Raw genomic sequence first — 13,597 nt, forward strand, 5'->3', positions numbered from 1 at the left:
ACGGATGGCTTTTCTGATCATTGAAATCCATTTCAAATTACATGGTACTGGAGTCAATTTCTGTCATGGGACTTGTTCCTTATGAGCCCTCAATTCTTCTGTGGCACTAAAGGGTAAAATGCTCAATAGAAGTTTTGAGCAGCTTTTTTAACAAAGAAGAGTTAAATCGGTGCCTCAACCTTCACTAATCACTTATTCAAATTAACAATGAATTTGAAACAATGGTAAAAATTAAGAGCTAGAAGTTTCAAATCAGGCTGATGTGAACCAAAGAGAAATGTCAGGGACCGTGGTGCTTGAAAAGAGAAGTCTACAAGGAAAACAGAGATGTTTCACTGACTCAAGGGTCCCAAGAGTGATACACTAGGTTTTATAGAGTAGAAACGAAAGGGTTATCTGACAGACCCAGCAATCTAAGATAGAAATTAAAGCAAGAACAGATAGCTATTTTAACAGAATTCATGTATAGTCCCAAAGTGGTTTTCTTTTTCGTCATTTTGGGTCAAAAATAGAGTCTAGGCTAAGTTCAAAGGACATATCCAATTTTTTTGCTAAAAACTAAATCTCGTATTTCTGTCCAGATTAAGCAATCCAACACATGACGTCAGCATAACTTCAAAAAGAGAAAACTAAGGCCATGAGGAACCATATAACAAGGCTGCAGTCCTTAATTATTCGTCATTTGAAAAAAATATAATTGTATTTAATTGCTACAAATTAAAAATAAGAATACCCAAAAAATGAGTTGCCATCCTACCTCTTCGGGTGCTGTAGAAGAAGCACAGCACACGAAATTAGCAGCTACTCCAAGCCATGCAACGCAATGCTGAGGATGTCCTTCAGGCCCAAACATTGTATTCTTGAAGACCTAATTGTTGAAACAATATTTAAAATGCAGAATACATGGCTTCTGAACTACTATTGCAAAATAAGGACAAATGCAATATTTTGGGATGACAAAGTACAGTCCAGCATAAAAAAAAGGGAATACACCATACCGAACGAGAGTTTTACAGCATAACAGGATTTATTTGCAATTAGGATGACCAGAGTTTTAATTCGTGACAGAAAAAATCCTTTCCCTTTGTTGAGATTAATTAAAAACAAGGTTTAGGTCTCCATTTCTAATTCGAGTTTCTTTTGATGTGATCCCAGGTCGAAATCATAAGCATTGGTCACTGTAACACAATTGTTCAACACGAAATGATACTTCAAGTCTCCAAAATCGTTCACTGAGGGACGAATTAGAAATGGAGAGAGAGGTATTCCCGGGTGTAAGACCCCAAAATATGCAGCATTCCTGCACAGAGACCTGCGTGCTGACTGTGGGGACATGTCCGTGTGCTGGACTCAGGATGTGGAGACTGAGTCCTAATATGCGACACTACAACTTGCACTACGGGTGGTGACGCCGACCCTTATATTTTAAGCCATCGCCCTTATGGTGTGCGTGCCCGTCGGCGCTCAAGTGCGGCAGATCAAGGGAGGCCCACACTTGACGGGTGCACAGGCCGCCGAGAGGGAGGCCCAAGCGCCCCGCACGTGTGCAGGATGTACTGTGCAGCGTGGCGGTTGTGTGTGGGGACGTGTGGGCGTACTGTGCAGCTGCGCGCGGGGGGCGCGTTGCGTGTGTGGGGCGAGAGACATTCCGCCAGGAGACTGTTACGACCCCGTGTAACTCCAATTACAAGTCCAATATTAATAGAACTTAACTAGTCCCACTGTTCTCGTGTCTGAGGAAGATAGCAAAAGATAGGGAGGTAGAGGGATAGGGAGGACATGCGGCGGGGTTGAAGACGCCTCCGAGCAGACGGGGTTGACGACGTCTCGCTCGGCCTGGTGAGCTGCCCTCGCATAGGAGCGATTGGGACCTTCAAATTGGGGAGGTGCGTAGGCACTTACCAGAGTCAAAAGTGCCGTTCTTCCTCCACCGGTAGGGTTAAGTAGACTCCGCTAATGGGCCCCCCGACGTGGGCCTGGGCCAACACTCGTAGATGCAATGTTGGATCGCATCAGGACTCCCTCCCAAAGCAATCAGCTTGTCCCCAAGCTGAAAGGTCGGGAACTGTTGGCGGAGACGGTCTGCGACTTCCCACATTGCTTCAAAATCCGGAAGGCCTGCCCAATGCGTGAGGACTTGGAGTCCTTTTGCCGATGGCCGAAATGCTGTAATGTGCGACGGTGTAACTTGCCATTCTTGTTCCGGAGTAAGGCTTCGTGGCAGCTACTGTATCTAGTCCGTTGCTCCCACTGCTCGCTTGAGCTGAGAGACATGAAATACTGGGTGGATGCGAGCATCGGCCGGCAGTTCGAGATGATATACCACTGCTCCAATGCGCTAAGCCCTAGTTTTTCATTCTGAACGCGTGCAAGCAACGCATGAGGTAGGGCTACAGTCGAAGAAATACAAGCTCGCCTACGTCGAATTCCACCTCTCGATGATGAGCTACCTGCCTTGTACTGAATGGAAAAATGATACCCCATCAGTTTCGAAAGCAAGTGATGATATTCACCTTGGATTTCTCGCTGCTTGAGCAAGTGTTTGAGGCTTCTCTGATCTGTGCGGATGATGAATGCATGGAACATGAGGTAGTGCCGCCATTTTTTGGCTGCCAGGAGACCGCAATCAGTTCTCTCTCGTACGCCAACCGAGTACGGATCGTGGGTGGAAGCGTCTTGCTGAAGAATGCGATGGGCCTCTTCATTTGCAGTAGCACCACGCCCACGCCCACCCCCGATGCATCTGTGTCGATTGTAAATGGCTGGGTGAAGTCAGGAAGGCCAAGTACTGGTGCCGCCTATAAGGCTTGTTTCAGCTCCTCAAACGCTCGTTGCCCTTCTTCTCCCCACTGAAATTTTCCCTTCTTTAATAATTGGGTCAGTGGCCATGCCTTGGACGCGTACTTCTCGATGAACCTTCGATAGTAGCCTGCTAACCCCAAGAACCCGCGAAGTTGCCGCAGAGTTTGAGGGATTGGCCACGTGCGGATCGCTTCAATTTTCCCCGCGTCTGTGGCGACTCCTTCAGCAGAAATCCAGTGACTCAGATATTCCAGCCTTGACTGCCCGAAAGAGCATTTCTTGGTGTTGGTGCAGAGATGGTGCTCTGTCAGCAGTTGCAGCACCGCTCATAGGTGTGCTTCGTGTTGATCCCGATTGCGGCCGTAAATCAAGATGTCATCGAAGAAAACCGAAACGAATTTACGGAGGAATGGCTGGAATATCGCGTTCATCAAGGCCTGGAAGGTCGCGGGAGCATTGCACAGACCGAAAGACATCATCAATTATTCATAATGCCCTTGATGAGTACTGAATGACGTCTTCTCGATATCTTCTGGCTTCATGCGAATTTGATGATAACCCGATTTGAGATCGAGTTTGGAGAAGATCGTCGTGCCATGGAGCTCCTCAAGCAGCTCGTCCACCACGGGAATTGGGAATCGATCCGGTACTGTAACGCTGTTGAGAGCCCGGTAGTCCACGCAAAACCGCCATCCCCCCGTCTTCTTCTTCATGAGCAGGGCTGGACTGGAGAAGGGACTGCGGGACGGTCTTATTTCATTCAACTGCTCTTCCACCAGCCTTTCTATTTCATTCTTCTGTAAGTGGGAAAAATGTTATGGACGGCAATGGACCGGTCCGGCCCCGGCCAGCAGCATGATTTGATGATCACATGCTCGATGTGGTGGTAGGGATGTTGGTGCTTGGAACACAGTTGGGAATTGTATTTTGTATAGCTCGATGTCCGTTCCGGGAGCCGCATCCTGCGCAAGCATTGATGAGGTTATGGCAAATTTGTATAATGCCATACCTATGAATTGATCCTGTTTGATCCTTGCTGCCGAAGGGATTGTTTCCAGTCGGGTCTCCTCGCAACGTGTGCCAAACACCATCCGCTTGGAATCGCAGTAGTAGCAGGTCCCACTGCGTTGACGCCCATCCTAGGGTGCGGAGCCAGGCAAACCCCAGGATAACGTCGAGACATAAGTCTCGGACCGGGTAAAAGGAAACCGTCGCTGAATAAGCTTGAATGTGGAGTTTCACGTCGGAGCACAGCTCTGTCCCTTGAGATTGCCTGCTGTCACCATACCTCACGCAGTATGGGGTCGTGCGACGCCTCTTCAGCCACAGCTGGTGGGCTAGTCTGTCGTCGATGAAATTGTCGGACGTCCCTGAGTCGATGAGGATGATGACCTCCCTATCATGAATACGACCCTTGAGTTGAAGAAAGTGCCTTGTGGACGTGGCGGTGACGGCTTGAATAGTGAGCTTTCTGAGCTCGTGTGGGCTGTCCTGTACAGGACTGGACTCGTCCTGGGCCTCCTTGTCCTCGTCTGACTGAATTTCAGTCGACTCCGCCATATTCATCACGATGGAGACGTTAAGTGTCTTATGACAGGTGTGGCCCGGCGTGAATCGTTCATTACACTGGAAACATAGTCCTTGTGCCCTTCGGGTGGCAATTTCTTCCGCAGTGAGACGAATTTGGCAAGTGCTCGCGGGTGCATGTTGCTTCCGTGTGCCCTCCCTGTTGTATTTGACGCGGGGAACTCCGGGAAGCCTCCGCCGCCCCACGCTGAACACCACTGCTCCTTCTTGCCTGCGTCATCTCTAACTGATTCAGTAGCTTTCCCGCCTTGAATGCGCAATCGATTAGTGCTTCGGTGGAGCGAGGTTCCTGCCGATCGATCTCCACCTGGATGGACGGTTTCAAGGCGGAGCATAAGGCGAGCATGGCCGCCTCTTCTGATATCTCAGGTAGGTATCCCATCAAATCGACGAAAGTTGAGACCACTTCATCCACCGAGCCCGTCTGATGTAGCTTGAATAATTGATGGTACGCCTCACGGGGTTGAAGGCCGAAACGATGTGACAATTGTCGCTTGAAGTCGTCCCAGCTGGCAAAACCCGCACGGTCATCCTTGAAACAAAACCAAGCCTATGCCTTGCCCTCCATGTATGATGACACCACGCGAAGTCATTCGGCATCACGAGCGGGGTATTCTCTGAAATAATGCTCCACATGCCGAAGCCAGCGCTCTGGATCCCCCCCCCCCGAGAATGATGGAATCTCGGCAACCCGGTGGGAACATGGGAATTGGTGCGATGGTTGGTTGCCTTGCCGACGTCGTACTGGTACTGGATAGGTTTCTTCTTCTTCGCCTTTGGAGTCCGTGTTACCCGCGAGGGATTGACGGTCATGACACGGCATCACCAGCGGCAGGCGGAGGCTCGGGCAAGGTTCTCAGAGCGGGGGTGATCCTGCGGGTCTCCCTGGGTCCCCACGGCAGCATTCTCAGCGGAAATGGCATGGAAGGACCACCTTCCTTCGACCCGCCCCTCTTCGCCGTGCTCCTGAATGGCCAGGCGCGTCCTGGGCGACCTGGGTCGTTCATACATTCCCTTCGTTTTTGTGGAAGTGTTTCATGACCTTCCGTCCACGCTCGGACCCTGGCCATGCGGTATGGCTGATCTCGCACAGGAGGAGAAGGCCGTCTCCCCCATTGGTCGTGGTCGTCGGCTCTCAACCTTTCAGAATCCGACGCGCGAGCGAAATGTTCGCTACCGAATGGTTCGGCCGGGCCCATTTCTGTTAGTGATAGACTATCCCTCATGGGCTAATGGGCCCTATTCTATAAGCCCATTAGCCCTATTATCCTCTCTCCCTCTTAGGGTACATATACCCTTACATGTACTCTGTTCAAGTTATGTCATTATCTTCTTCTTCTCTTCCCCAACAATTTCGGTTTGAGGTCTGCACCGGGCCCAATCGCGCCTAGTCATCATTGAAAGAACCCGTGGGCTGCGCACGGCTGGCCCAGAGTAGTGAGCCGAGGGATCCGACGCCAGCCCAGTAGGGTTACCCAGAAGAAGGGCCACCTCCTCCCCGACCCTTTCGACTTGGTTCGACATCGGCAAGGGTGGAGGTGGCGGCTTGGGCGGCGGCAGTTCCTTGGGCAGCGGCAGGGGCTTCGGTGTAGGGCTGGATGATGACTGGCCCCGTCGGTCGCTGGCACCACCACACTAGCAACTTGCTCCAAGAATTGAAGGACACGCGTCATTTGCTGCTCAAGGTGTTGGACCCGTTCCTCCATGGTGCACAGGAAGGCAAGCTCTGATACCAATTTGTTACGACCCCGTGTAACTCCAATAACAACATGTACATTATCTTTATTCTGAATGTCAGTTCAAATCCCTTAAGACACTCATTTATAGGTGTCAAATTAAAAGAATAAGTTCATCAGTCAGGGCTCCTGCGAGGGGCCCTTGCCCCACTACAGTCACGTGGCGGGGTAAATTTGGGGCAGCGGATGATTGGAAATTTGCCCATTAGGTATGAATTTTGGCACAGTATTGTAAACGCCACCCCAATCAGCTGTAGGCTCCACAACCCTAAGTCCACTACATTCAGGCCTATTGAGGAACTACTACTTGTTTCCAGCGTAAAAGAAAAGTCATTGGAACTTTGAAATATTCTGCACAAAAAGAAAAGATGAGATCCATGTAACTTGAGCCCTTTTAGTGTTTTCATGTTCAACCAATTTTGGCTTCCAGAGTGGCAGGCTTCTCCTGCCATGCTGTCTGTCTCTCAATGCCCAAATTTGGACATTTTGTAATGGCCCTGTGTTGACCCTCGAAAGTTCCTTAATATGGCCAAATCTTAAATTTCCAATCCTTCAAACCAAATCAAAAAACTTCATTCTATCATTTAAAAGACTTTATGGCCTTGGGAAGATACTTTTGTTTTTTGAAAATTTGTGAAGATACTTTTGTCAGCATACTAAGCTGAAACGGAGCTACATTAATTGAGGTGGGAGACGAAATAATCCATTGTTTAGCTTAAAGAGATAACAATCACAAATATTCATTTACTTCAGAGAATTTTTTTGAGCCCAATGGGGAGGAGTACATGAAAGAAATAAATCAACAAGGCAAAAAACTATGCTGCCAAAATAACGTCAAGAGATTTATCCTCCATTATTTTCCCATTAAATCACCATTATTAAAGTGGCCCTATATCTCCTCTGTGGTTTTCAGCAATAATAAACTATTTTACTATTTGTCAGTCATTTTGCTAAGGGGAAACACAGGAATAAGGTTGCTATCAAATTGAAGGGCAAGAGAAATAAAGAAGCTTACCAGGGTCAAATGATTTTTGTAGAAATACAGCTTTGCAAGGCTCCCATACTTCAATAATTGGGATTCAAGTTCATCAACGCACCTGTCATGTATTCCACCAAACTGCTTTATTCGATTCTCAAGAGCAAATCAAAATGAATAATTTAACGATCATGTTGAGAAACTTGCAAATGACTACTGCTCTGAAGTATCACAATATCCTAAAAATTTCTCTTGATATTAAAGCACGAGATAAAGCAACATTACATTTCAATGGCCATTGGCATGTTGGGTTACTCAACCAGAAGCCTGAAGAAGATGTTTTCTTGTATTCCAATCATTTACAACAAGCAAATCCAATGGTAACCTTTATGTGAAACATTGGAAGGGCAGTGCTCCTCTGTATGCAACAGTGGGAGGTTAATGTTTGAAGATAAGAATCTGAAATTCGTAGCTCAGTGATCACTGCCTTAAACACCAGTTACAGGTGACAGACCCATTAGGAGTAACTCACTGATGAGCTCAGAGTAATCCAGACAACATAAGTTATCTTGTATGGGCATTGTCACTAATGACACAATACCAGTTAGAAGGAAGATAAATTAAACAACTCAAGGAAGGATGCCGGTGTCCAAGACATTAAATCGATGAAACATTACAGGTTCCATCTGCCAAACACAGTCTAGTAGATAGGATTGTATCAGCTACCCAACTAGCAAAATAAGTGGCCTTGAAAGAACTTTATTTCAGATAAGGGTTAAACATACTAACTAATTTAATATATGTGTATTAGTTTTTCATGGATTGTTATTGAAAATTCACAAAACGATGATGAACCAAATTTCCCACATGAAACCATTATGCCTAAAGTTGACTAGAAGGGTTGCAGTCTTCACATATTAGAGAATTCCACGGAACACAAAAAAGAATGATACAGATAAGTTGTTCTCATTCAGAACATGAAGGATGTTCGATATAAATAAAACATGGGGTAATATGTTTCAAAAATAAAACATGTGGAAGATGATTACTTGAGTTTATAGAAAAACCCAAACTAGTGTGCACCAAAATAGTGTTTGCCCATCCAGAGCCGAGATCAAATGACGATATCAGGACAAATGCTGAACCAGATAGGGGAAATGAAATATCTGATATCTGTCTTTACTGATAACCACATGCCGGATGAAAATATGAGATAGCAATTGCTACAGTGCTGATATCTGATACCGTTATACGTCCTCATTTTAAACATTAAAAGGGACAATAGCCCAACGAGTTGGTGACCCTCCCTGTAGCTGTACACGCCATTTTCAGTCTATCCTTACAAGTTCAAACCCTCCTCTCTCCATCCACAACCCGAGGAAGCCAAGGCGCCCTCAGTCCTTCAAACTCATGGATAGCCCATCAGTAGAAGCCGTCCTTCCCCTGAACAACACCTCCATGCCACCATATTATCCAAAGTGCATCCAATACCCACACGCCTTCTTCCTTTCTTCTACACCTGTAACTCTGGACTGAGCCCCAAAAAGCCTCTTCCAAATTCACGTCCACCATTGATATCTCTTGGCAGGCCCAAATTGAGCGAGCAAAAGGGCACTCAAAAAATAGGTATTGGTTGTCTTCTTCCCCTCTTGAGCATAACACACATGCCGGCAATGTATTTAGGTATAGACTTTTGCAAAAGGCCTGGGTGATTAGTGTTCTCCGTCATAGGAGGCATGCAAAAATCCATGACTTCATCGGGACTTTTTGCCACAACATGAAACTACCCGCCTAGATGATTGTTGGGTCGTCTTGCCCTTCTTGGATCCTCGTGTACGGCTTTTGGCCTGAAAACATATGTCCGGCCATCTTGTTTGGTGCACCTTAGGCTCAACTGTGCTTGGGAGTGCTGCATGTCCAAGAATTCTGCAACCCTCTCGACTGATAGGGCAGCAACTAACATGGGGTTCTACACTCCATCCCAACAGTCTCAAACCTTGGCACTAGGGCTCTGTGTGAGTGCGTATATGCGAGGGAATACTTTACACAATGTGCCTTGTGGCCACCATGCATCCAACTAGTACTGAAATACTGTGTCATCGCCTAACGTGGCTGATATGAAGTTCCATACCCGGGGAAGATTTGTCTGAGTCCATGCCAAAAAGGGGGCACCCTTGGAATGGCCAGGCTTTTCTCTCCCAATTCAATTCCCTATCATAGTCGTTACACAGTATTTAAATGGTGAGGTCATCCCCGGGATTCCTAATCCTTTCCACTCACTTCGTTACCAGTGTTCTGTTCATACTTTGTAAGAATAAGACCCGCAATCCTACCAATTTGATAGGTCAACACACAAAGCCCCATGATACCATTGTGAGCCCATGGCTTACTTCCAGCTCTGATTGTCTCTATAAGAAGCATCTCATAATGCTGTCTAGTGTTTTCCCAATTCCCACTGGTATCTTGAATACCAAAAAATGAAAGATGGGGATGGCTGAAAGTACCGATCACAACAAGCGTCCTCCCCTTGACAGTACCTTTGCGTGCCACCCCTCCAATTGCCATTCTATCTTCACTATAACCAGTTGCCTTTTTGTCATCCTCCTCCACTTCAATGGCAGGCCCATATGCCTTGGCAAAATCGGCCTTCTCCATGAACCCTCAAGTATCTTTCCTTTGCCATGATGCTAATATTTCTCCCACCACTACGTCGCTGTTCACAAATAGTCGTCCCAGTTGTGAATGCTGATTATGAGGTTCCAACTAGCTTTCCAATCACATCCTCAGCCTGTTCGGAAACACCTTGGCAAAGATAAGGTGGATTGAATTGGACAATGAAATGGATCTGTAGTCCTCAATTCTAACGGCTCCAAGGCATTTTGGCAGGAGGAGGTGTGAGTTATTCATCCTCTCCATAATATCTTATCCTTGGCGAAATTCTTCAAACGTGCCCATTAGACCAGACCCAACCAGCCCCTAAAAACTCCCAAACAAACAAAAACTGGAAGGCCATCTGCTTAGTTCCCTTCACTATTTAGTCCCCTGATTGCCAACTTGACCTCCTTTGAGAAAGATCGGATCAGATCCGCTTAGTACTCTTGGCTCACAATCCTTGATCCCCTACCACTCCATTTCACTTCTTTCTTTTCCCCCTTTTGGAAAATGAGCGAAGGCGGTCTGCAATAGACCATTGCACCACCTGTTCACCAACAGGTTATTGGTTTGATATCACTATTCTCGGGATCTATTTGTGGATCTCCTACCATTCACCGCAAGATGAAAAAAAATCTCAAATTAGCATCGCCTGCAAGCATCCACAATTGTCTTGAGAATTGTCTCAGATCCATCTCCAATTTCATGTACTTTTCTGTCATAACCCCTCAATATCTTCGCCATTCTTGTGTCATTTCTTCATCTAGGGTTCTACTGCCGTCCAAATCATCTAGTTGTTTTACCCTAGATAAGGCTTCGATTTTCCTCCTCTTTTTGTCTTCCTGAACTTCTGATACCCCATCAGGTGTTCTCTCAAAGCTTTTATTCTCATGGCAAGCGTCTGTGTCAGACCTGAATCAGATTTGTGCAGTCCACATTCACTCCACCTCCTTGAAATTGGCTACTGGTAACCAAGAAGTGGATTGCCTATCCATTTATCCACCTGTCCACCTCATTTGTTGCCCACACAATTGGGGATTGGTTCGATAATGGTCGCGGCAATGTACTCACAGCTGCAAACAGGAATTGCTCAACCAACTCGACTGAACACAAGAACCTACCCAATCTAGATAGCATACCACATCCTGTCATGCTCCTCCACGTATATACAGTCCACTGGCCCCATTTCTTGAAGTCAGCATTGGAGATGAATGACCAAAAGTCTTTCGAGTCTAGACCTTTCCCTCCCTTTGTTGTCGGGTATGTCTCTTCCTTCTAGAGTCACATTAAAGTCTCGTGAAACAACATTGGAGATCCTTGGAAGGTGGACATCATTCGCTGAGCCATACACTGAGACTACTACCAACTCAAAATCTTGATTTTCCTCTTTAGTTTGACTACTACAGACAATTGACCGGTCCAAGTGTCTAGTTTAGAGAACACTGCATCGTTCCAAGCTACCATTACTCAGCCTGAATATCGGACCACATTACTGCAAGGAATTCTTTGAAGAAACCTTGGCCCACTGTGTTCCCCTCTCATGTCTCGCCTCTTACAAGCATAGTATCCTGCAATCATACCACTGCAACTCCCCATTCTCTTAAGTCCCTTCCCATTATCTCTCTCCTCTGCTCATCTTGAAGGCCTTGAACGTTCCATGAGACACACTTCATGATTGAACCTTGGTTCCCCCATCCCAGTTCAGCACCTGACGCAGTCCCACCACAGCAGCGATCTCCTTTACTTGGTGACTAATTGGAGAGTCTTTGTCCCCCTCATTCAGCACCCCCACCATCTCTATCATATCCAAGGTGACGATCTCCATGTCTAATGCCCGAGAGGAAGTCACTGATAGTCTGCTACTAAGTTACCTCTTGTCCATCCCCCAGCCACTAACATCAAACAACCGCTTTTCCTGGCCACCACCCACGCCACAATCCCGCACTCAAGCTTAATGCTCAGTTTCTTCCTCTTATACACGTAGTTGTCTCCTGGATTTCCCCCTTTTTGGCTTGTCTCGAACAGGGCCCAGCGATTCTAGAACATCCCTCTCCTTCTGGTTTCCATGGGGGTGTCAATTTTTTTAGTTGTTGGGCTGTTTCACGGCTGGAGGTGCTCTCCCCTCTACCTTCTTCAATTCCTGTTGTGTTCCCCCTCTAATGGCACATCTCCTTCAATGTTTTTTTTGAAAAAAGATAGGAGAAATCACACAGAATCAGTGACCCTCCCAGTAAATATGAACATTAAGTACACAAAATGGCCTACACAGCAGCTCCCTGCCTTTGCAATGAGCCGTTAAACTATGCAGGGGTAAGAGACGCCATTGCTTGTACAACAGCATCTGTGGAGCCTTCCTGTTAATTTAAGATGACTTTGTTTATGTGCAGCCATAATGCCCACAGCATTGTACAGGTAGACTATGACTGCATTGTATGGAGTCCTAAAAGGCCTCCACTAAAAGACAGCCACTCCCAGGATTGGCTGATGAGTCCACAAAGCTTGGGCAAACAAGCACTCGAAGAATAGATGGCCACAATCTTCTTCACTGCTTGCACATGAAGGACATGATACGTTCTTGAAACATATCTGTGGAATTCGAACAATTGTATTTCTGAGACAATCCTTGAAAATTTCTTGAACCGTAACTGTCACCAAGATTTAATGCAAATCCAGGAACTCCACGGGAACAGTAGAGTGAGAGGTCGAGATCGGAGAGAGAGAGAGAGAGATGTAGATCGAACTCTGAAGTGGCTGATTGTACTTCCTTCGCGCAGCTGCTAGCGATCCCTTGGACAAGAGTTGCTTTCATGCTTGAGGAGAAGAAACCAGCGAAGGCCAAGAAGAAGGAAGGGTTAGGACGAGAGGTAACAGAGGAAGAGGGTTAGGAAGTTCAGGAAGGGAAAGAGAGAGGGAACTCACAATGTAAATTTTTCCATGTCCTTGTAGTCTTCCTTCCCTGTATATATAAGGAAGGAGGCCCGTCGGTTTGAGCCTAATTGTGTTGATAGAAGGGCTTGGATTCCATACCGGGCCGGCGTTTAGCATAACATCGGCCCCGTATCATATCAGGACACTCCGTCACGGAGTTTGGGAGTCAGCTCTTCCTGAGGAGCTTTGTCACTAGTCTTCGCCGAAGCAGCAGCCAACAAAAAAATCTCACCTTAAGGGTGAGCTTTTGTGTCCATATGATGCGACACGCATGCAGGATCCTCGGTTCTTCCACCATGTCTGCGACAGAGCCTCGCATAACCATCTCAAACAGAGAAGAGTGTGCCTAACCACTCCCAACCCTCCTGTGTCCCTTCCAGTGGGCGGAGGTGGATCAGAGCTGCTGTATACTCATATATTCTTATGTTTTTTGGTCGGAAAAAGTGTCACCACAGTTTGGGATCCATGCGCCATCCCAGCATTCCCAAACTGTGGCCTGAGGGGTCTGTAAGGACAAATAAGCGCGAGAATTATGACTTGAGTATGCCCAAACATGACCATGCATCTAGCCAAAAACAGAATGATGTGTCATCCCCCAGCTTGGCTTTGAAGAATTATCGGACTTAAGGAAACACTTGCCTCATTCCCTGCTAGAAAGCAGGGGACCCATGGACCATAGCCACATGGCTCTCCCAGTCCAAGCTGGATCCATAGATGTCCTTCAGAATCCATGTAATCTTATTTGTATCCGGTCCCATCAGCATGATTACCCACTTTGGTAATAAATCTATGTTCAAACCTTACATTTTCAATACTCCCAGACCCCCCAGTGGATTGGTCCGCACACTATTTAACCCTCGATACGAGGGCCATCCCCCATCCCTCTTTTGACCCAGAGCTTTTCCATAGAAACCTT

The 13,597-nt window shown here is 46.8% G+C and overlaps 1 protein-coding gene across 2 annotated transcripts in view; it reads right to left on the reverse strand.

The window, feature by feature from the left end:
* The window catches only part of GRL (transcription activator), a 67,873-nt gene that overhangs the window by 7,689 nt on the left and 46,587 nt on the right, over nucleotides 1-13,597 (reverse strand). For both annotated transcript variants that reach the window (XM_078572547.1, XM_078572548.1), the window contains exons 17-18: nucleotides 7,141-7,222; nucleotides 758-868 (exon numbers count right to left, since the gene is read on the reverse strand). In XM_078572547.1, coding sequence (XP_078428673.1) covers nucleotides 758-868; nucleotides 7,141-7,222 — 193 coding nt within the window. The remainder of the gene's footprint in view (nucleotides 1-757; nucleotides 869-7,140; nucleotides 7,223-13,597) is intronic.

Source organism: Wolffia australiana, chromosome 3 (assembly GCF_029677425.1).
Source record: "Wolffia australiana isolate 7733 chromosome 3, ASM2967742v1".
Classification (NCBI taxonomy): domain Eukaryota; kingdom Viridiplantae; phylum Streptophyta; class Magnoliopsida; order Alismatales; family Araceae; genus Wolffia; species Wolffia australiana.